Raw genomic sequence first — 24,949 nt, 5'->3', positions numbered from 1 at the left:
ATATACATGTGTATATATTTTAATCTTTCTGCAATTAAAGTTTTAAAGTAGTAGAAATAGTAGCCTAATACATCTGATAATATTGTTAAGGGTTACTTGGGTTGATTAATTAAGTTTATCACAATTATAAATCATGCTTGCTCCAGTTCTACAAGGACCCCACCACAGTCTTTGGGATGGAGGAAAATCACGGGTTTCCCATGTGCCCCTATTTTGGCCTCATCACTCAGACTGCGGATCTTCTGTTTCTTCAGATCCATCACAGCTGCATTTATGTTGTCCACCTGGAAAAAGGAGAAAAATATATCTGAGATCACAAAATACCAAATGCTACTGTATGGCTTGAGCTCGTGCCATCTGCTTCCTCTGCCTTTGGACTGGACTATTCTTAAATCATCACACGTGCTGGGGTAGGGAAGCTCAGATATGAAGCACTTGCCTAGAGGAAAGGGAGCCAGCTCTGAGTTCCATCCTCAGCACCAAAAGAGAGAGAGAGAGAGAGAGAGAGAGAGAGAGAGAGAGAGAGAGAGAGAGAGAGAGAGAAAACAGCAACAACAACAACAACAACAACAAACAAACAAACAAACAAAAAAAAACCCAAAAAACAAAAATAAGCCTAATTTTTTCAGTGGAAAAAATATGAAAATTGCAACATAAGGTAATTTTTATATTGGTGGATGTTCCTTTCTGGAACCTATATTTCATATATTATACTTCATGGATTTCTTTTAATATTGAACAAAGAAAATTTTTTCTGAGGGAGTTGGGTTTCTTATCTATAATGAAAAAAAGAGGAGGTTGTTAAGTATGGGTCTTAAGTTCCCCAAAGATTCCTTAGTAAACACTTACTCCCCAGGTTGGTGCTGTTGGACGATAGTGAGCCTTTAGTAAGCAGGCCTTAGAGGGAGGTCTCTGGCCATTATAGCTATGCCTTTGAAGAAGACAGTGGGGCAACAGTTGGCCCCCTTCCTGGTGTTCTTTGCTCCTGCCATGGTGTGCTTATCCTAAGAAAGGAGGACAATAAGTCATAGATGAGGACCTCAAGTCAGTGAGTCAGAATAAACCTTTCATCTTTCTAAGTTCATTGTCTCTGCTATTTCTCACAGTGAAGGAAATCTACTAGAACAAACATCTACTATGTGAATTGATTAGAGATTAAAATGAGATGACCAATAGGGTCTTGGCAGTCTGCACATAGTAGGTACTCAGCAAATATGATTTTCTGACCCCACCCTCCACAGAACTCCTACCTGGTTATGACCTTTGTGATTAAAACTATAAATGACAAAGCTGTTATCAAAGTGCTGCTCTCCATATGACTTATGTTTATTTGCAGTGTAGGAAAGGAGGATCAGACAAGTGATGGGGACAGCAGGAGCTTCACATGAGACTGGATCAAGCTGCAGGTGCCAGGGAGAGTTTATGCAATTTTGAATGACAACTCATGTATTCTGCAGGGTTACATACAGAAATACAGTATGGTGGTTCGAATATGCTTGTCCGAGGGAGTGGCACTATTAGGAAGTGTGGTCTCATTGGAGGAAGTTTGTCATTGTGGGGGTGGGCAATGAGACCCTCCTCCTAACCATGTGGGAGCCAGTCATTTATTGGCCTTCAGAGGAAGATGTAGAACTCTCAGCTCCTCCTGCACCATGCCTGCCTGGATGCTGCCATGCTCCCCCTTTGATGATAATGGACCGAACCTCTGAATCTGTAAGCCAGCCCCAATTAAATGTCATTCTTATAAGAGTTGCCTTGGTCATGGTGTCTGTCTGTTCACAGCAGTACAAGCCTAACTAAGACATATATCCATGTGGAATCAATAACACTTACACAGAAACAAGCACACCCAGAAACAGTTGTGAGCTGAGATGTGGAATAGAAACAGAGTCCAACAGAAGAGCAATTAGTACTCTTGGCAAAACGACCTCTCCAACCTCAGGTAATAGAAACTGTTTTTTAAAAATGGTGTGGTATGTCAACCCACATATATTTAAGTAGTCCCAAGAGCTGAAGCTATAGCCATAAGTTGAGGTTGATGCAACTTTCTACTTATTAAGTAGGACTTTGCATGATGGCTACTTTCCAAAGAGAGAATGTGGTGGGTAAAAAAGAATGGCTACTTTACAGTGGTAAAAATAGACTGACTTCTCAGGTAGATGGGCAAGGTTAATGTCAAAAATGACATTAACAGTGTCTTGTTGACTGTGTCCTATTTATTGATGTGAGGCAGTGAGAATAACATTCATCTTTCCAAATCAACAATCTCAGTCCAACCAGGAGGAAAAGAGCAGGTTCCTCTCAATGACAGACAGTTTAAAAGCTTTTCTGTGTCAAGGCCACCGCCAACAAGCAAAGTCTGAGAAAATGTCATGGACAGGAGGAGTCCAAGGGGACGTGGCAGCTAAATTTAATATGAGACTCTGGAACAATAAAAACAAAAAGTACTCTGAAGCCGGGCATGGTGGCACACACCTTTCATCCTAGTACTCGGGAGGCAGAAGTAGGTGGATCTCTGTGAGTTCAAGGCCAGCCTGGTCCTCGGAGTGAGTTCCAGGACAGCCAAGGCTACATAGAGAAACCCTGTTTTGAATAAACAAAAACAAAAGCGAAAAAGGCTCTGGATAAAAGTATGAAAGTCTGGACCAAATCAAGACTTCACTAATAGTGGCTGAACTTGGGTTCATTTAGCCTAACAAACGTATCGCACTCACATTAGGAAGTTCCTTAACACAAACAATGTGAAGAAATCAGTTCCATGTGTAATGACTGAATCTTGTTCAATACTGCCTAGAGAAGTCAACTGTAAAATGACATCTATAGCTCGACTTTCTAGTTTGACTTATAGACTGTAGATAGATGCTCATTTCAGAGAGCTGCCTTCAATTCTGATTGCCGTAATGTCATCTAATGAGCGCCTGTTTGATAGTTAAAGGCGAAATGGCACAATGGAAAATTACTTTGTGATGGTTTAACAAAGAAACAAGACGTGATGAGATCTTAATAACTGTTAGATCTGGGTGGTAAGAATTTAGGGGTTCATTATTTTCCTACTTCCTATGTTGAAATATTATAATGTTAAGTATAATGCCTTTTGATAACTTCTATTCAAACTATGACAAAATTTATAGAACATTCTACCCTAGCACAAATATCTACAGTTTAGATGTTGTAACCTAGTGTGTTAGTTAATTGCCCATAATCCAGGGCGTAATCCTAAACTAAATGCTTTAGTTAGCTTTCGTTCGTTGAGATAAAATATCATGACCAAAAGCTGCTTGGGGAAGAAAGGGTCTATCTCCTCTTACAGCTCACAGATCACACTCTATCGCTGAGGAAGTCAGGACAGGAACACTGCTTACTAGCTTGCTCCTCCTGACTTGTTTTCTGGTTGAGACCAATCCAAGTCTTTCTAGACGCTCTGATGAAAGGACAAAGGGAATAGTAGTTCAGTGTCCGATTCAGCTTTCTGCTGACCTTGGCCATTTATACAAGACTTCCTCCTCCCAGGTTTGCTTTTGTCTTCTTATTTATTTATATCCTTAACACCTCACTCACTGGGACTCCTATTCTTGAGGGTTTGGGTCATTTTCTTAAACACCTTGGGACTACCTGCCTAGTTGTGGCACCATTCACAATGCTCTAGGTCCTCACACATCAATTGTTAACTAAGAAATACTCCAAAGGTTTGCCTTCAGGTTGATCTTAGGGAGGCGTTTCCTCAGTTGAGGTTTCTTCCTCTCAGGTGACTCTAGTTGACGAAAACATAGCCAGCACACTAGCGAACACTTCTAAAATATAACAGTTACATTTAAAAGAAATCTTAATATTGGACCAGAATATATTAAGAAATCTTAATATATTCTGTCTTTCTATTATGTTGCTGTGAAATTTTCAATTATTTTTTATATTAATTTGTTTTTAATTATATGTCTGAGTGTAGTATGCGCATGGGCGTGCATGTGCCTGCAGGTCTTCTGGAGTGGATTTACAGGAGATTGTAAATGGTTCTGACAACCAAACTCAAGTCTTCTGTAAGAGCAGCAAATACTATTAACCACTGAAGCATCTCTCTAGACCAGGAGTTCTCAAGCTTCTTAGTGTTGCAACTCTTTAATAGAGTTTATCATTTTATGGTAACCCCAACTATACAATTATTTTTATTGGTACTTCAAAACTGTAATTTTACTACTTTTATGAATTATGATGTAAATACCTGTGTTTTCCCATGGTCTTAGGTGACCCTGGTGAATGGTCATTCGACGCCTCTGTAGGGGTTATGACTACAGGTTTAGAACCACTGCTCTAGCTCCAAATGTACAATTCTTTATGAATACTATGGATTTATGTTTGACAATTACAAAAGTGTTGAGGCCTTTTGTTCCACGCCTGCTAGCTATTTCATATTGTGGCTGTAACATGTCTGCCGGTCATTGACACACACACAAAAAAAAATAACTTAATTCAGAGCAGGGTCATGCTGACCTCATACCCTGTTATATTCTGAATGTTATGAGGTTTGTTAATATTAAGAAATCCTACAACTATAAGTGTCACATAGGACCCATCAAATTAAAGGTCAACATGAACTGTTACGTATGTCTAAAATGGCTTGAGTCAGGGCCAACCACTGGGCAGCACTTCCAGCACTTGCGTTTGAGCTCATTGTGGTTTTTGTGGTTTTAGCCTTTATAAGCTGGCCCTGAGAAATGTCCAGAGACCAGCTTTGAACTGTTGCCCTGGTCAATCAGTCTTTAGGTGTATGTTTGATAAACTATCCCTGTCTCACTGAGATCTGTATCCCTGTGATTTGTGGGGTGACTCCTGGACTCCAACAAAAAGAATAAAATAAAACTGTTTTTCATTTTCTAATTGAAAGTACTTGTAGTAGCTATGTAAGAAATGTAAACAAAACAACAACGAAACAAACTTGCTTTGGGAAACGAATTCTTGCCCCGTAAGTAATAAAAAAAATATGGTCAATAGCAATGCATTTTTAAAAGCGTCTTTGCTGCCCTGAAAGCACTTGCAGATCAGTTAGCTCCCTGGGGTCCTGCGCATCAGTACAATAAACCTGGGCTATCTGATCCCCACGTTAGCTTCTTACCAGCAACTGAGTGTGTTAATGTGAGTATGGAGCAGAGGTTGAGTTTTCCCATTTGGTGCTGAGTTAAGAATGACCATCATCAATGCTTTAAAATGTTTGGGTTATGGGGTTGGGGATTTAGCTCAGTGGTAGAGCGCTTGCCTAGCAAGTGCAAGGCCCTGGGTTCAGTCCCCAGCTCCAAAAAAAAAAAAAAAAAAAAAAAAGTTTGGGTTATCATAATTAGGATTCAAAATATTCAGGTAAGTTTTCATCGCCTTAAGTGCTCAGTGGTCACACTTAAAAATGACAGTGTGACTCAAACTAATAGAAGAAAAACTAGGGAAGCATCTGGAACACATGGGCACTGGAAAAAATTTCCTGAACAAAACACCAATGGCTTATGCTCTAAGATCAAGAATCGACAAATGGGATCTCATAAAACTGCAAAGCTTCTGTAAGGCAAAGGACACTGTGGTTAGGACAAAACGGCAACCAACAGATTGGGAAAAGATCTTTACCAATCCTACAACAGATAGAGGCCTTATATCCAAAATATACAAAGAACTCAAGAAGTTAGACCGCAGGGAAACAAATAACCCTATTAAAAAATGGGGTTCAGAGCTAAACAAAGAATTCACAGCTGAGGAATGCCGAATGGCTGAGAAACACCTAAAGAAATGTTCAACATCTTTAGTCATAAGGGAAATGCAAATCAAAACAACCCTGAGATTTCACCTCACACCAGTGAGAATGGCTAAGATCAAAAACTCAGGTGACAGCAGATGCTGGCGAGGATGTGGAGAAAGAGGAACACTCCTCCATTGTTGTTGGGATTGCAGACTGGTAAAACCATTCTGGAAATCAGTCTGGAGGTTCCTCAGAAAATTGGACATTGAACTGCCTGAGGATCCAGCTATACCTCTCTTGGGCATATACCCAAAAGATGCCTCAACATATAAAAGAGACACGTGCTCCACTATGTTCATCGCAGCCTTATTTATAATAGCCAGAAAATGGAAAGAACCCAGATGCCCTTCAACAGAGGAATGGATACAGAAAATGTGGTACATCTACACAATGGAATATTACTCAGCTATCAAAAACAACGAGTTTATGAAATTCGTAGGCAAATGGTTGGAACTGGAAAATATCATCCTGAGTGAGCTAACCCAATCACAGAAAGACATACATGGTATGCACTCATTGATAAGTGGCTATTAGCCCAAATGCTTGAATTACCCTAGATCCCTAGAACAAACGAAACTCAAGACGGATGATCAAAATGTGAATGCTTCACTCCTTCTTTAAATGAGGAAAAAGAATACCCTTGGCAGGGAAGGGAGAGGCAAAGATTAAAACAGAGACTGAAGGAACACCCATTCAGAGCCTGCCCCACATGTGGCCCATACATATACAGCCACCCAATTAGACAAGATGGATGAAGCAAAGAAGTGCAGACCGACAGGAGCCGGATGTAGATCGCTCCTGAGAGACACAGCCAGAATACAGCAAATACAGAGGCGAATGCCAGCAGCAAACCACTGAACTGAGAATAGGTCCCCTGTTGAAGGAATCAGAGAAAGAACTGGAAGAGCTTGAAGGGGCTCGAGACCCCAAAAGTACAACAATGCCAAGCAACCAGAGCTTCCAGGGACTAAGCCACTACCTAAAGACTATACATGGACTGACCCTGGACTCTGACCCCATAGGTAGCAATGAATATCCTAGTAAGAGCACCAGTGGAAGGGGAAGCCCTGGGTCCTGCTAAGACTGAACCCCCAGTGAACTGGTCTATGGGGGGAGGGCGGCAATGGGGGGAGGGTTGGGAGGGGAACATCCATAGGGAAGGGGAGGGGGGAGGGGGATGTTTGCCCGGAAACCGGGAAAGGGAATAACACTCGAAATGTATATAAGAAATACTCAAGTTAATAAAAAAAAAAAAAAATGACAGTGTGGGGTTGGAGAGAAGGCTCAGTGGTTAGAGCACTTGTTCTAGCATAGGACCTGGTTTTGGTTCCCAGCACCCAAGTGGCGGTTCACAACCATTAGTAACTCCAGTTCCAAGGGGATCTAATACCCTCTTCTGACCTCTGTGGTACCAGGCAGGCAAGTCATACACGTACAAACATGCCAGTAAACACTCATAAAATAAATCTAAAAAAATTAAACAGCAATGGTATTTTCTTTACCTAGGACCCTTAAGGCGCATAAGTCTCGGTCTGACAAACAAGCAAAATTGTATGAACAAGTAACAATGTGCCACTTTTAATAGTTCATGTTAGTTTGATCGATTTAACAAGAAACTTCGTTTTACATAAAAATATAATTTTGCTAATTGCTCTCAATAATAAATGAATTCGATCTTCAACCTGATTTAAATCTATTAGAGCAAAGTGGGAAGTCTGGATTAAACATTTATGTTTCAATCCTACCCTAAAGGCTAGATCTAAGTGAAATGCACAAATATAACATTATTCTGACTAGGGCGGGACTGAGTGCTCAGCAGTTAAGAGAGCAAACTGCTTTTCTACACCCAAGCTCTGTTCCCAGAGTTCGGTTCCCAGCACCCATGCTGGGTGGCTTAGCACCACCTGGAAATCCAGCTCCATGAGACCCAGTATCCCCTTCTGGCCTCCGCAGGCCCCTAGAATAATCAATCTTTTAAACATCGTTTCTGCAGAGGCTTCCTGTGTATTCCTAGGACCACTTCAGATGACGCCCGTTACTTGAGCTTCCTTATTTGCCGTAAAGCCTGGTAGAGGCTCTGTGCAGCGTTTCCCAAACGCTGAGTCCACCGGTTGACAGCGAAACACTCTTTATGCCTCTATTTAAGGACAGGTGCTACAGTTTTGCTCTTCCCCCAGAAGCCTGATCTCCAGCACATAGGAGGCAGCGGAACCTGTAGGAGGTGGGACCGTATGGGAGGAAGTTGGCTCGGTGGGGTTATGCTCTTGAGGGATGATGGCATACTGCCCTTTCATCTCTTTCTGTAATAAAATACACTGATAGAACAATGTTGGTATGAAGTGAACCCTCACCAAACTGTCCACCTGTTTGTCTGCTTTGCACCATTCGCTGTAAATGTTTCCGTCCCATGAAATCTCCACATCTAGGAGACTGTGACACAAACCTATTGCGGAAGGATTTCCTGAGGAAGGTTATTGCCAAAAAGAAAACAGACTTTTAAAAAGTTATTTCGCCATGTTGCACTATCCTTGAGCGGGTAGGGTTAAGCGACGCTCCTACCTTAGCATCTAGTGTGGATGGGAAAACAGGTGTGTGACACCACTGGACTAGACCGACATTATTATCCGTGTGGCCATATGCAGGTCAGAGGTCAATGTCTTCTTCAATCACTCTCTACCTCTTTTTGAGGCAGGGTTTCTCATGGCCCTGGAGTTCTCAGATAAGTCTAGGCTAGCAGAGCAGTGAATCCCAGGGACACCCCTGTCTCTGCTCAGTATCGGGACTGTAAACAAGGGCCACCACACTGGCTTTACAAGGAGCTGGGGGTCAGGTTCATGTCCTCGAGCTTGTGTGTCATGCATACTAAGCTTTTTTCTAGAATTTTTGAAAGTAGACTTTTTCTCTCATTGGTTGAAGAACATTCTCAGGATGAAGGGGATAAGTTATCTTGCTACCCTTTTACATTAAAATCCCATAACTTTCATAAGGCATAGATGGTTCAATGAAAAATTCTGTTAAACACAATACATAAATAGGAAAACAGCCCATCTATTATGTGACCATGCCAACATCAAAAGTATAACTGGTGCTGCATATTTTAAGCATTTACCTATCTAACAAAAGTAATAGTTTTCTTATATACTTTTTCTCATCAACCTACAAGTAAGACAACCTTTAAATCAAACCTAATATTCTTCCTGAATAAACATCTGGTCCCCATTACTGCCACTCACCTGGTTAACCAACCCCTTTGAGGCTACCAGGCTCCCTTCCCCAGCAATGTCTATACCGAACTGCTCCAGCATGTATGTGGCTGTGCTCCTCCCTTGTAGTTGCCACTCATCATGCTACTATACATCTCCCCTGCATGGAAGCATGTCTCTCTCTCTCTCTCTGATAGTGTAGACTCTCCTTATCCAGTTTGTTTCTTCCCAATATCTGACCAATGAATCTACCCCCATGGCTAACACACACTCAGGTGCTCCATACTATGCCAACTCACATGAGGTCACACATTTCATACCACTTGGTGTTTTGCTCCCTATGCTAATCTCCACATCCTCCTGCAATGATCTGCACTACATATGACTAGCCCTGAGCCTCCCTGGTAACCAAAACCCTCCCTAAATACACACACACACACACACACACACACACACACACACACACAAATCTGTCACTGCTCTTCCTCAAACCACAGAGATTTCAGGAACCAATCCTGTGTGGACCTCTCAGTATGTATGGCTTCCACTCACTGTACAGAGCTGTGTCTCATCTGTTCAAGCTGTGTCACACGGTAACAGAGCCTGGACACGTTACAATCAATAGATGTTGACTGCACACACTTCCAGAGCCATAAAGTGTGCCCACATCAGACACTACACAATCAGAGGTTTCAAATGAAGTCCCAGTGAGAAAGAACATATCTGACACTAAACAGAAGAAATCCAATTCTCCAGTGAGTGGGCTGATGATAACAAAAGAAAGGATGGTATTATGAAAGAAATGGCAAAAGGCATAGTACACTAGAGAACTATGAACACCTACAGAAGTGTAGCTCTTCACATCCCACCCAGAATGACTCCATTTTATGGCCAGCTGCATTAATCTGTCTATAATCCAGACCGCAGAAAAACAAAGGCATCATCCATGGGACAATGATTTCTGAGGCCAACAGAAGCCCCAGTAAGAGCAAGAACAGATTGCGTGTAAGTCTAACTTTGCTGGCTCTGTGTTTGCTTGTGTCTTGTTATCTAAGCCCACAGTCACTTCTACTGCTTTAATACTAAGTGCTCTAAGTCTCTGGCATCGGTTCTGCTGTAGAACAATTATTATAAAATAAGGGTTTGGTAGACAGGGTACTGGCAATTTTGTAATTAGATGCTTTCTCCTTAGCCGTCCGCCACCTGGTAAGTGAACCCTAATTAAACCCATTCTACTCATCAAGGTGGGGTTGGGTGTTATTCTTTGGGCTGTTGAAGCCCTTGAAAGACAGAAATTTCTTTCATGTCTCCCCAGAAAGGTCATGTAATAAAAAAGACACATATGTCTTAAGGTGTATATGACCAAAATGCTAAAGAAAGCTGAGGGAAAACACGTGATGTGGTGCTTATGAACCTTCTACCTTGTCGAGTTTCAATCCTCTTGAATCTCCTCACGTTCACGAGGGCTAGTCATCTATGTATCTGCTTCGTGCGTATGTGAATACTGCTGCTCCCAACTTCCTCTTTTCTGGTAATTTGAAATTCAAATCATTTTAGAGCTTTGAAAATTTTTCCACATTGTCCTTTCCCTCAGAACACATTCATGGTTATAGCTCTTTGAAAACATGGCTCTTCCCATTAAGAGTCAGGATCTGGGAGCTAGTGAGATGACTAAGCAGTTAACATTTGGCTACTCTTCCAGAAGTTCCATTCCCAGCACCCACATGGCAGCCCACAATCATCTGTAATTAAAGTTACAGGGGATTCGGTGCCCTCTATGCCTTCTTCTGTCCTCTTTTGATACCGGGTACATATATACACAAGTAGGCAAAACACTTATACATACTTTAGAAAAAAATAATAGTCAGGATCTAGGGCTTGGTCTCAAAAAAGGCCTGCTTTAAACCAGCAGGCAATGGCAGAAGGCTCCATCAGAAGGGACCACAAAGTCATCCCTGGTTTTGTGCAGATAGACATATATATACTCAGAAAGAAAGAAATCCAGCTATCCTCAGGACTATGCTTAGCCTGCCAAGCCAAAGAGGTCTCCAGTAGGCCCTCCTATTAAAAAAAAGTTCAGCTGAGCTCCAAGACGTAAGAGTGCCCTCACTACTAGTCACAAGAGTGAGGCGTCTGGGACAGCACGTGTGTCACATGAGAAACTTTGAGCAGGAACTGTGCCACAGAGCTCCAGCTCCCTGACTCATTCTCCTGGGCAAGCCAAGTACTGCCCATTCCACTCCACACCATGGCCGGGGGAACTGGACCAGTGACCACAGAGGAGGCTCTCTCTGAATGGACATTGTCACATTTTTATCATTTAGAAGACAGTTCAAGACCCAAGTCCTTCAGCCAGAGTAGACTGGCTATAGTCCTGTGATACACTGAGTGAAATCTCAACATTTGCACTCACAAATATGCTTTTTGTTCAAGGAAAGGCAAGAACTTTTGCTTGGCATTCTCTAAGGAACCAAGCGCCTTCCGCCTTGCGACACCACAATCTGAGAATGCCACAGCTCCGAGAGACATAAATAACAACCCTTCAACATCTTCACCTTTCTGTCTATTCAGAAAGAAGGGGAGGCTGTCTTTGCAATACCTCTTTTCTAAAACTGCCAAGTTGGGGCTGGAGAGAGAGAGGACTCAGTGGTTGCTGCTCTCCCAGAGTCCTGGAGCTCAGTTCTCAGCACTCGTGTTGTGGTTCACAACTATGGCTATAACAACCCCAGTCACAAGGGATCTTATGCCCTCTTCTGGCCTCCACAGGCACTGCAAGCATGCATGCATGTAGTGCACAGACATACATGCAGGCAAAACACCTATACACATAAAATAAATCCTAAAAAATAAATAAATAAGAGCAGAGACATAAATAAATATTGCAGAGATTGACAGCCAAGTCTGGCCCAGATGGATGCTCTCCATCTTCCTTCCAGAAGCCTTTCTTCTTCCAGCAGCACATGGAGCTGCCTAGACATAGATTACTTATCCCAGTTTCTCTTGTGGCCAAACAGACCACTGGATTAAGTTCAGGTCAGCGGACGAGTGTCCGACTGTAGTAGTGACTGAGCACTTTCTACGCTGTCACCTACCTCCATTTTACGCTCATAACATTTCTATTCCCCTCTTCCAATCTCCACTTGTGAATCTGCTGCTACTTTACTGGACTCCCACTTTACTCTGCTGAACTTCTGACTCACAGCTGGCCTCCTTTGATGACATGAGCTCCCTTGATGTGGAGCGTAGACCACACAGTGTAGGAGAAAGTCGAGTAGACTCAAAGGCAGATGGTCCAGCTTTTCATCCTGGGGGGTTCCACCATCTACTGACAAAATGTACAGCCAAAGTAATCTCCCAAGAATGAACGAAATGGTAGGCATCAGGCCTGTGTAGTTTCTGGTCTCATGTAGATAGCTTCCCCAACCTCAGCTTTTAAGGTCTGATCACACAATGAAGGCATCTGGCCTCATGGCTAAGACCACATTCCGGAAATAGAACAAATCTGGGTTTGAACCCGAGCCCTGCCCTGTACGTCTAATGTCACTGTCAGCACGTTAACCAAGTCTTGGTTTTTGCACCCATCATATGGGTCAGCAGCATCCTAACAGAGCAACTATGAGAGGGAAAGAAAGTGATGTGCATAAGTACTTCATATATGCCAAAGGCTATGTCATGTATTTGCGAGCTCTTAGGAAGGCTCTCAGCCTTTTCCCCATGCTAGTCCCTCTGCAGCAGCAGCTCTGTCCTCCTAGCCTCTGGGGAATTCCTTCAGTCACATAGCAATGCCCCGTGATACCATCTAGCTCCTTGACCTGAGCAATCACCTTCAACTCACTTGCATTACTGAGAAGACACACATCTTAATTCCCATATTATAGCACAGTCCTCTTGACTGTTCAAATACCCCCTCTTCACTGGGGACATGATATTTACTTTGCTGAATTCCAGGTACTTGGCAGAACATAGACACTCATGTATGAATACATCCTTGACTTCATTCTAGTCAACCTAGCCCTCCTCTGCACTAGGACTGGGGTTTTTACCATTAACTTTCTGATTATGTTCAGCCAATGAATTGTCCTATCAAATTATTTTAAACTAAAACCTAATCGGCATCTCTGGTTAGCCTAACAGTCAACTATCCAAACACGACCCATCTACAGATAACTATTCTTTAATGAGAATGCTTTGTTCAAACATCTCTTCGTGTTTTCTCAGACACTGTTGGCAAAGTGTAGTTTAGGAGATTATAAAATTCAGGGCTTGGAGAGACGGTGCAGTGAGTCAATGTGCTTGTCACTAGTCCTGATGACCTGAGTTTGAATCCCAGAGCGCACACGACGGAAGCAGAGAGCTGACTCGTGAAAGCTGTCCTCTGACTTCCACATGCACGGCATGGTGTTGGGAGTGCGGTCGTTTTAAAAAAAAAATCACTGCCCCACATGTGGCCCATACATATACAGCCACCCAATTAGACAAGATGGATAAAGCAAAGAAGTGCAGACCGACAGGAGCCGGATGTAGATCGCTCCTGAGAGACACAGCCAGAATACAGCAAATACAGAGGCGAATACCAGCAGCAAACCACTGAACTGAGAATAGGACCCCCGTTGAAGGAATCAGAGAAAGAACTGGAAGAGCTTGAAGGGGCTCGAGACCCCATATGTACAACAATGCCAAGCAACCAGAGCTTCCAGGGACTAAGCCACTACCCAAAGACTATACATGGACTGACCCTGGACTCTGACCACATAGGTAGCAATGAATATCCTAGTAAGAGCACCAGTGGAAGGGGAAGCCCTGGGTCCTGCTAAGACTGAACCCCCAGTGAACTAGACTGGTGGGGGGAGGGCGGCAATGGGGGGAGGGTTGGGAGGGGAACACCCATAAGGAAGGGGAGGGGGGAGGGGGATGTTTGCCCGGAAACCGGGAAAGGGAATAACACTCGAAATGTATATAAGAAATACTCAAGTTAATAAAAAAAAAAAAAGGAAAAAAAATCAGTAACTAAAAATGATTTTGTTTTATGATAAGCAATAAGGTATTCGGCTTTTTAAGGGTAGCACAGAATTATAAGTACACTTTGGCTGGGATGTAGCTCAGGGTCTAGCACAGTCTTAGCCTACATGAGGCTCTCAGTTCAATCCCTGGCTCTGCAACCAAAACCTTGCCAAGTTAATGAAATTCCTATTTAGCAAGCTTTCTCCATGTTGCCTAATTGCCTCACAGTGACGGTGAAAAAGCACTTATATTCCTATAAGAATAGCCACAAGAGAGGCCACATTCAATCCCTACAACCACTTCGGTGGCCTGTTTTAAATCTACTGGATCTAGTTGTCCTCAAAACTCATCAATATTATTGTTATAGTTTCCTAAAAGGAAAGAGAATGAGTGGTGTGTGTGTGTGTGTGTGTGTGTGTGTGTGTGTGTGTGTGTGTGTGTGTGTGTGTGTAATAACAGTACTGTTCCTTTAAAAATGCAATAAAAGATTCTGGTCAAATGTAATCTTCAACAGCACAAAGAGCATGTGTGCGTGAGAGATTTCAAAGAGCAGACATTAAGATGGCAGGCTACCTCGATGCAGACGTGATGCATTCCTCCAGCCTTGTTCTTCTGCAGGAAGCCTGCGATCGGACTGTCACTCCCCAGTGGATGAAGCAGTTCCATCTTCGTATTTCCCAGGTTGACAAAAACCACAGATACTCCATGTTCCGGAAGAGGGACCGCCTCACTCACCTGGGCCCCTAGAACATCCCTGTAAAATGACGAGGCCTTTTCCAAATCTGGTACTGCTATGGCCACATGATTGAGTCGACCCAGCTTCCACACAGGACTGGATGCTTGATGCTGGGACGGTGATGTGGAAAAACTTCTCCCTGCTGCAACTGGAGTCTGGACTCTGGAGAAAAGCCCTGGAAAACCAAACAGCGACGGATAGCTCTCTTTTGAGAATTAATGTCCTTCTGAATATAATTTTAAAAACTAATCAAAGGGCTGTAAAACCCATTCTTTACGTTATCTACACTTTTTATTTGATGTTAATTGGAAAAACTTGTGTGAAAACAACTCACCCTCCTCTTCCAAGAATTAAAAAGCCATGCAGTCACCCAGGCCTGGGGCATAGATCTATAATCCCAGCTACTCTGGAAGTAACGGCAGGAGGGGGTGGAAGTTCAAAGCTTGAGTAAGCTGCAGAGTGAGTTCAAGGCCAGCAGGGGCAGATTAGTGAGACTATCTCAAAATTAAAAATAAAGAGGGCTGAGACTACGCAGAGGGCTGAATGGTAGAGTGGTTACCTATTAAGCATGAGGCTTCGGGTTTAAACTGCAGTTGGAGGGGCGGTTATTTGTCTAGAATTACAATCTAACGCTAATTTGGAGGTTAGAGTGCACTCGCTGCTCTGGTAGACCTAAGTTCAGTGTCAACTGTTGAGCAGTTAATAACTACCTGGGATGCCAGCTCCAGGAGGATCCGATGCCTCTGACCTCCAAGGGCACCTACACAAGTACACAAACCCACAACCAGATCCAAACACACACATAATTAAAAGTAATAAAATACATTTTAGAACTCCAGTTCTGAGCTTCGCTTTCACTCGGAACGAAGAACGCCACTTTTCATAGTAATTTATGTGTATTCTAACGTGTAGTGGCAATGGTATACTAGGCACACTCAGTGATGCTCGCGTTTTACGTAAACCTGAGTGTGACAGTGAGCAACACACACGCAATGAGAAGGACGGGCAAGTTTTCTTCTCAGTCTGCACACTTTTTGTTTGTTTGTTTCATGCCATGGAGTGGGCTCACAAAAGGCACATACCTTTTGTGTACAGTTTATTAATGCAGCTTTTAAAAACCTAACTTTTGGCGGAGAACTAGATCAAGTTGTGTGCAACATGTTGGGATTTCTTCCGAGCCAGGGTTTTACATTATTTCTTTATATAATTTGACAGAATAGAAGCAGAACTATTCCGGGTGGTGAAGAAACCCTCTTCGGTGTGCTGGATGGTTTTATGACAACCTGACATATGGTAGAGTCATTTGGGAAGTGGAAACCTTAATTGAGAAAATGCTCTCACCAGATGGGCTTTTGGGGAAACATGTGGTCCATCTTCCTAGTTAATGACTGATGTGGGAGAGTCCAGCCTATTGTGGGCTTTCCCATTCCCCAGCTAGTGGTCCTGGGTGCTATAAGGAAGCAGGCTGAGCAAGCCATGAGAGGCAGGCCAAGAGTTCCTGCCTTGTGTTTCCTCCGTGATGGACCATTACCTGAAGGGTAAGATAGAATAAGCCATTTTATCCTCAAGTTGCTTTGTGCTGTGGTGCTTGTCACAGTAATTGAGACCTGACCAAGACCTTCAGCAACTGAAGAAGATTGGCGTTATTCTGAAGATGCCTGTCATTCTGCTTCTGTACTTCCTAAACACTAGACTTTAAGAGCCAGACTCGACAGAATGAAAACTGTATACATACGATGAGGTTACTGAGTTGTAAAAATACACTACTTGATTTAGCTTAAGAAGGTCTCCTTCTACATCTTGGTTTGCGTGAAAATTACTAGAATACCCAAAAGTGCTCTTCATCAACAGTTAATATGGTCCAGTGCTGTGCACTCTATGTTATCATAAAATCCAAGTGTATAAATACCCAAGATACACAAATAGAAGTGTACAATTAAAACTCAATCCCTGCAAAGAGAACATCCAATCTTTACAATGTAAAAATGCCCTGATGTTTTCTATTCTGTTTTCAAAACATAGCAGGCCCATCAACTAATTATTTAATTTTCTGGTTCAGTGTGAAGAGTATACAGATGGAGCCAAAACCATAACTCACACAAACACTTAGAGGGGGCACAGAGTGAATTCTCAAATTCTCACTGCTCAGTACTGGGAGCCACACCAACCCAAGGCCTTCACACAGGCCATTATAGAAGGACAGAGGGATATTTGTTCTATGTCCTTGTCCAGAGGCAGAACTGATGAGATCTGGCTCTGGGACCAGATTCAATACCTCCATGGAGTTCACGTTTCAGTCCTGGAACCTGAATTTCTCCTCTGAAGGGTTGTGGTTATTAGTGTTCTCTTACTCAATATTGTTTGGTGAACTTTCTGCTCACCATGGCCTGTTCTCAACCTAAAAATAGTACATAATATTTTGTACTTCTTCATAAGCTTCCTTGGCATAAGTTATCAGCTTGTGCAAGGCCTCCTGGCCCCAGATCCCTGTCTTCTGTATTTTCTCATCCCTGGTCCTCCCTCTCAATACCTCACCAGTTGGGATACTTACTCAGGGAATTGGGTCAGCTGAGGACATACACTGATGGCTTGCCAATGAACAGCATGAACATTTTTTATAAACCTACTTCAAGAGGGCACAGTATTACAAATGTGTGGTGGATGGAATGGAGTCCTGAGTAAATGTGTCTTGTTGACGTGGGCACAGCCATGTCAAGGACCCCAATGGTGACCCAGGGGGATGACCAAGCCTTCCTCTGGTCCAACTAGGAGTGTGTTTAGGAACAATTGACCAATGTGTGCCAAATCTAGCAACAGCAGCTGCCTCCTCCCAGATGACTGCAATCTCAATCTGACCCCTTATAGAGACTGCCCATCTACCCCTTTCTGTCTGTACAAAAAAACACAAGCTGAGTTTCCAGGTTGTGTTGCTGTCCTCCATCAGAGTGAGCACAGCCTACCCCATGCTAGTTTTTCTGTATGTATGTCTGTCCTTTCTTTAGTCCTGAGTCACCCCGTCAGGTTTCCAGGATCAGCAGAAGAGGACAATGCACATGGGCTAACAACTTCTTTAGTCAAACTTCTCCTCCCCTTCTGTGCACATCTCCTGAGGGTACTAGTTCGCAATGGGTTCAATACAGTGGTTTTAAAACAATATAGATAGGGGCTGGGGATTTAGCTCAGTGGTAGAGCGCTTACCTAGGAAGCGCAAGGCCCTGGGTTCGGTCCTCAGCTCCGAAAAAAAGAACCAAAAAAAAAAAAAACAATATAGATGGACAATGTCAGTGAGCTTTCCAGATAGTGTGTGTAGTAAGAAACTATAGGGAAAGGTAAAAAATGAGTCCACATCCCATCTCTGATGTCCTACTGAAATAGGAACATACAGAAATGTCAAAGGAGCAAATGACAGAATGGTGAAGTGAAAGCACACTTTAATAACCCATACATTCTGCTCTAAGGACAACACACACTCTGGCATGCCAAAGGAAGCCCAAGCAGCAGTTACTGGAGCTCTCTGTAGCTCCTTCTCTGTCATTTGGTTCCACAGAATGCCTCATTCTTTTGATTTTATAGAAACAAACTTTCTTTAATATGGGAGAAGGACAACAGTATCTTTATGTTGTAGTTGCTAAGCTTTTGACACTATCTTTTCTCTAGAAACAAGTGACAACTGGATTCTCTAGAGATGAGAAGGCTAATTTGAGGGGGAAATTTTTCTCTTTATTGGCTTTCTCTGTTCCTTAAAACATGTATTTGAGGAATGTTGTAAAAGGTCACCGTGACCCCAGTGGAAACTCAGTGACAGAGTTTACTTAAAAATGGAGACAGGGATGGCATGAGGCGCACACCTTCAATTCCGACACTCAGGAGTTCACAGCCAGCCAGATCTACATAGCAGTTCCAGGCCTGCCAGAACTACATAGCAAGACCTTGCCTCAAATAGATAGATAGATAGATAGATAGATAGATAGATAGATAGATAGATAGATAGATGGATGGATGGATGGATGGATGGATGGATGGATGGATGGATGGATGGATGGATGGACGGACGGACAGACGGACGGATGGGTGGGTGGAATGGATGGACAGACAGATACATAAGTAGACAGACAAACAGAAAGGATAGGATACAAAAATAGTCAACAGGTACATCAAACGCTCAGTGTCGGTGAGTAGCATCTGTGACTGTCAGGGAAGGCAAGTGGAATACACAGTGAGATGTACTGCTTCACACCCAATGAGAAAGCAAGGGGCAAAAGAGAAACTGAAAACCTTGTACAATGTTGAACAAAGGGTGAAATGGTGTAGCTGTCATGCAAGGGTTCGGCAATTCCACAAATCAAAAATTAAACACAGAATTATCATAGCCCCCAATATTTACTTCGAAGTACTCAAGACAAACAAACAGATGGGCCTGCACAGTAAAACTCAAACAGAATGCATACCCTGATGTTCGCAGCAGCCATGTTCCCACAGACAAACCACGGTCTATCATTCAACCTTACTGACGCTCCAACAGGGAAGAACCTCTAAAGGAGGAGAGCTGGACATACACAGTATGATGCCATTTTTATCAAGCATCGCGAAGTTCACAGCACAGAGACGGGAAGAAGGCTGGAAGGAAAAGAGACTGGGGATTGAGGGGGTCTGAATGAGAATGGCTCCTATAGGCCCACATATTTGAATGCTTGCTTCCCAGTTGGTAGAACTGTGTGGGAATGGTTATGAGGTGTGATCTTGTTGGAGTTACGCCAGTGGGAGTGGACTTGAGGTTTCAGAAGTCTACACTCTTCCTAGTATCTTTCTCTGCTATACTTGCTGATAAGTAAGCAAGCTCTAAGCTACTGCTCCAGCACAGTGCCTGCTTCCCCGCCTGCCGCTAGCCATTGTATCCTTATCATAATGGTCATGGACTCACTCTCTGGAACTAAAGGGCCCAATAAAGTCTTCCTTCTATAAGTTGCCTTGGTTGTGGTGTGCTATTTCATAGCAATAGAAATGTAACTGAGACAGAGAGAGACTGTTTACTACATGTGGGCTTCCTTTTGGGTTATAAAAACACTTACAGGATGACCAAGGTGACACACCTGTACAGCATGACGAATGTAATAAACGTTGTATTTTTTAAAAGTAATGTGAACTTTATCAAAAGGAGGAAAAGGTATGACTCTGCAGTAAGAGTCTGTGGATAAAATCTTGTAGGCCGAGCAACTGCAAATAAAAAGTTTAAAATAATGTGATTCCTCTGCCAGTTTTATTGAGGTATGATCGGCGAGTATAAATCGTGTACACTGAAAACTTACAATGTGATGTTCTGATATCTGTGTGTGTATTATGGATTAGCATACATCAAGCCAAGTGTGTGTGTGTGTGTGTGTGTGTGTGTGTGTGTGTGTGAGTGTGTGTGTGAGTGTGTGTGTGTGCATTCACAAAGGCCAGAAGATGAAATTAGGTGTTCTCAATGTTATCCTTATATATTTGCTTTTGAGACAAGTCTCTAAATGAACCCCAGGGCTTGACTGGCTGGTGAGCTCTGGAGAGCTGCCTGTACTCCTTCCCCAGTGCTACAACTAGGACCTATGTGTGCGATCATGCCGGACTTTTTTTTACACGTGTGTGCTAGGGATCAGCACTCAGGTCGATCACACTTGTAGATGTTTTACTGACTGGGCCATCCCCCAGCCTGAAGCTCACTTTTCAGAGATATTTGTATTCAGACTCTTAGGAAGTCACAAAGTTTTAGGTTTCTCTGCCCAATCTCGATCTCAGAAGGTATAACAGAGTCTCAGTCCTCTGACCTACAGAATTTGTTATTATTCCAATAAGGAAGAATGACTTTGCTTAAATAAACTACAATGTGCACTTATCCATGAATAAACCTGTTAGACACTTGGAGTGCAAAGATGTCTACAAGAGACAGAAGCTGGTAGCATAAAGCACTAAAGGGGGAATAATGACATAGGAAGGGTTAAAGTGACTGGGGTGGGAGGGAACATGGAGAGAGGTAATGAGCACTAAAGAGCATATAGAAACCCACTACTACAGAAGCTTCCATGTACATATTGTATGTTCATACACCACACACACACACACACACACACACACACACACACACACACGCACACGTACTTCTTAATGGTGGTGTATACTTCAATGATACAACACTTGCCTAGCATTCACAAAGCTCTAGGTTTAGATCTCCTGCCTCACAAGAAAACAAAGCACCTCTTATTCATGTATATTTCTCATGACTGTTTCTTTAGTGGGGAAACTTCTTTTCGTATCATCTAGAAATGGAAACTAAACAATAAATCTGTCTTTCAGCAACCTATAAACCAGTTTTCTCCCAATTCTATATGCTAGGATATATATATATATATATGTGTGTGTGTGATATTATATATATATCATATATATTATATATAATAATTGAAATTATAAATGTTATAGATATATGATAATTATATATATGTATATGATATAACTTAATTGGAATTGCCCTATGATGGGGCAACAATGCATTTACTTGATACATAGGATAATAAACAAAAAAGCCTAGTGCCAAGAATGGATTGTCCCTTTTGGAACTGTTGGCCCAATAAATACCGTAGATTCCCCAAACTGTGAGCTATTGCCAATGCTACTAGTTACCCTCCAGAACTCCTGTTGCTGATTATACCACATACTTAAGGCACAGGGCATGGGAAACTGAAGCTGGCATTCACTGCGAGCTTCATCAGTGCTGGCTATCTTTCATACGCTGGAAGGTGCTATGCACACCACTGGAGGAGGAAGGTAATCTTCACATCTTACCTAAGTGTGAACTCTGGCAGGCACACTCACCACCTTGATAAGATACGCCCACTGATGCAAGAGGGGCAGAAATATCGTGAGAGTAACCAACAGCGTTCTGATTGGGTTTAAAGCGCCACTCCATAAGTTCAGCCCATACCCGACACCATTATCAATGAATAAAACTGTGGCTAGATAGGTCATAGGCCCTACTACTATTAGTCTGCTAAATGGGCTTAGTGTTAAAGTCACTTTTAATGACTTATTATTATACCCATACATTAGTCCACCTCTCAACCCTCATCAGAGAAGCTTCTGTTTAAGTAGATGTTGTTTAACACAGACTTGAAAGTCATCAAGGTACAGAAAGTAAAGGTACTGCTCAGTCCTACATAGAGCATATATATTATATATATCACATCACCTCCTCAGGGATTAATGTGGGGGTTGGGGAGAGTGTAAAAGCCAGAAGCAGTGGATGACTACAAAGAATACGGCAGTGCAGCCTCACATGTCAATTCCTCAGGACAGCGTACAAAAGACCTGCAAAGAAGTCAATCCAGACAAGATCCCAACATGGAAAGCAAGGTGGGTGGGCATGAAGTCCCTCCTCTGGCTGACGAGTATTGGTGACTGATAGCGGGGAGGAGAGGGACTGCTATTTTTCTCTGAGGGTGTCACCCTGGGACCTCACTCCAGTGGCAGGCCACATGTCCTCTTGCTTCCACCTCCCAAACTTCTAAGATCCCAGGCACTTCCCACCAGTCCCTAACTGGTCTTTTCCTTTTGGAAGATGTATCCTGAGGGGTACGGTTTTAGAAATGGCTGAAGGTGTTCAAGTATTTTCTGACTTCTGACATGTTGATGGAGTTCACCTCTGTGTTTGCTTTTTGCTAAAGGGACACACATTACAGTTTTGGAGTTAAAAGCTGCTGCTTATAACCCTCCGGCTCTGACAGGGTGGATAGCTCAGTGACAGAGCACTTGCTTAGCATGAGAAAGCTTTGCGTTTGGTCTCCAGCCTCAGGACAAAACTGTTGTGACTCACATATATGACTTATGATCATTTTATCACACGGGGACCTTTCCTAGTCTACAGAAATGGAGACTAAACAATAAATCTACTTTTGAGCAATCTATAAACCATCTAGCTCCTCCTACCCACTGCTCAGTTACTCTATGCCTCAGTTATAGGAACCCCCCCCCCCCAATGTTTTCCCAACCACTACGATTCAGCAGCAGCAGAGGACAGAACTGGAAGACTCATGTTGGATTCTACCCTTTCCCTAGTACAGACCTATGGTTTTGCTTCACCTCTATACTTACACATCAATCATTATGAAACCTTGCCATAGTCCATCCAAACTACATTGCAAAAGGACAAATGCCAAAGTGGGGGAGGGGCATGGTACCATAGCCTGGCTTTGCCTTTTAGTCTGCGTGGCCACAAAATAAAGATAATGATACAGGCACCCTGAATACCTGTGTTATTTAATCTTTACTGTGACCCTGTGGGTTGGATAATATGGAATTAGGCCTCTAGAGACTAGGTTCTTTTCCTCAACATCACTTTAAGCGGCAAAGCAGGGCCTTGAGCCCGGGTCTGTCAGACATCAGAGTTGATGTTGAGAAACTATTATTTCAGCTCATTCCTCTACGGCGCTCTTCCTTTCCTTTTTCTTCCATGCTGGGAATCGAACTTACGGCCTTGCATATGCTTGACCAGTATTGCTCCATGAAACTATACCCAGAATCTTTTGCGGCCCCTTTCTTCTCAATTAAAAAGAATCTTATGTTACTCTGAGATAGTCTCATGAATCTTGGGTGGCCCTCAGACGCGGTTGTGCCTGAGGATGGATCTGAACTTTCTGATCCCGTGTCTACTTCCCAAGTGCTGAGATTACAGGTGTGCGCCGCCCTGCTGGTTCATGTGGGAATGAACCCAGGCTTTGTGTGCATTGGGAAAGCACTCTAGCATCTCTGTTAGTCTCAGCCCAGATTCTCAATGTTTAATACCATTAGTAATATGTCTGACGAGCAGGGCCTAATTTCTAAGAGAGAGCTTGATAAGGGAAAATGGGTGATTCTGCTATAGTAGATAATAACGACGTATGATGGGTGAGCTAAGAAGGTGGCTTCTATTTGATCTATTTGATCGTATAGAAAACTATGACAACAGGGAGTGCTAGCAAAACTTCAGCATTAACTGTTAATCAGAAAATCATAGGGGTTGGGGATTTAGCTCAGTGGTAGAGCACTTGCCTAGCAAGCGCAAGGCACTCGGTTCAGTCCCCAGCTCTGAAAAAAAGAAAAGAGAGAAAAAAAAAAAAAAAGAAAATCATTTCCACTTTTGTGCTCTGGCTTTCACTACGATATTTTCTTTCTTATAAACATACATACACACAGTTGTACTAAGGTGTTATGTTGTTTTGGGGGGGTTGGCTTTTTTTATTTTTTGGCTTGTGGCTCATGATTTTGCCTTGGGGCCTTGTTTGTTAGGGCAGACAGGGAATTTTGTGATTGGCTGGAAAGGCTGGAGGGTTCCACAAAAACCAAATTCAGTTTGAGAGCAGACTTTGAAAGATGACTAGTTTCAATAGAGGAGCAGACAGAACTTTCCAGGCTAATGGATTTGTCGCAAATGTAACAGGAACTCTGGAATGATACTGCCTTACACTTTCTTTCAAGTTGAAAATCTCAGACGGAGGGCAGTAACTGCCACCATGCAGAAAGGAAAGAAAATGGAAGAGAAAGTGAGACAGGCAGAAAAGTTGGGCATTTGTCACCAAGATTCTGCTTCTCGATTAATGAGATGGAGGTCGAAAGAACTCAAGGAACTTACAAATCCTTCTGCTTGCTCCTTTCCTGCTCATGTCAGATGAAAAAATTGAGTGTGGTACGTGTATAAAACTGGCTTGGACTGAGACTTTCAGGACTTGCCACTTTGCCCTTTTCTCCTATCTCTTAGAGGAGGCATTTAATAACTCGAGTCTCCTCCAGCTTTATTGCAAGTCCTGCCTTGCCTGTGTTCTTAGGCAGATTACCTGTCTGGTCCATGTTTGCCAAGGGCAACCCTTGAGCACAGAGAAGGACAATAAGGAACTCCCGTGCTAAAAGGAGCGCAGCTCCAGGAGCCCAACACTTCAGACCCAGGCCTTGACCTCCCGCAGCCTCCCGTGCCCCGCACCCGGCGCCCCTGATGGTGCCCGGTATTCACCTGTAGCGCCTGCAGCCAACGCAGCGGCCTTCACTACCCGCCTCATCTCCTGAAGCTACAAGCTTGCACAGCGACCCCGGGCAAAGACAACTAGGAGAGTGGGCAGGGGGCGGGGCCTGAGGTCCCGGGCGTGTCAAAGCTGAAGTGGGCGTGGAAAACAGGACAGGGGTGGGGCTCGAAGGCAGGGTGCCCCAATACCCTTTAGAGAGCTAGACGGCTGAAGG

The 24,949-nt window shown here is 43.1% G+C and overlaps 1 protein-coding gene across 6 annotated transcripts; it reads right to left on the bottom strand.

Annotated features, from left to right (window-relative positions):
* On the bottom strand, window positions 1-24,926 carry Mcee (methylmalonyl CoA epimerase). 6 transcript variants are annotated; one of them, XM_087549737.1, is made up of 5 exons: window positions 24,726-24,825; window positions 23,771-23,806; window positions 14,551-14,888; window positions 850-1,004; window positions 4-284 (listed from the first exon to the last, which is right to left on the bottom strand). In XM_087549737.1, exons 1-4 carry the CDS (start codon window positions 24,769-24,771, stop codon window positions 885-887), a joined length of 540 nt encoding a protein of 179 aa, XP_087405863.1. In that variant the 5' UTR covers window positions 24,772-24,825; the 3' UTR covers window positions 4-284; window positions 850-884.
* Between the last annotated feature and the right edge of the window lie 23 nt (window positions 24,927-24,949).

This window comes from Rattus norvegicus, chromosome 1 (genome assembly GCF_021556685.1).
Source record: "Rattus norvegicus strain SHRSP/BbbUtx chromosome 1, alternate assembly SHRSP_T2T, whole genome shotgun sequence".
Taxonomy (NCBI): Eukaryota; Metazoa; Chordata; class Mammalia; order Rodentia; family Muridae; genus Rattus; species Rattus norvegicus.
The sequence above is the reverse complement of the archived record's forward strand: the minus strand, read 5'-3'. Positions and strand labels throughout refer to the sequence as shown.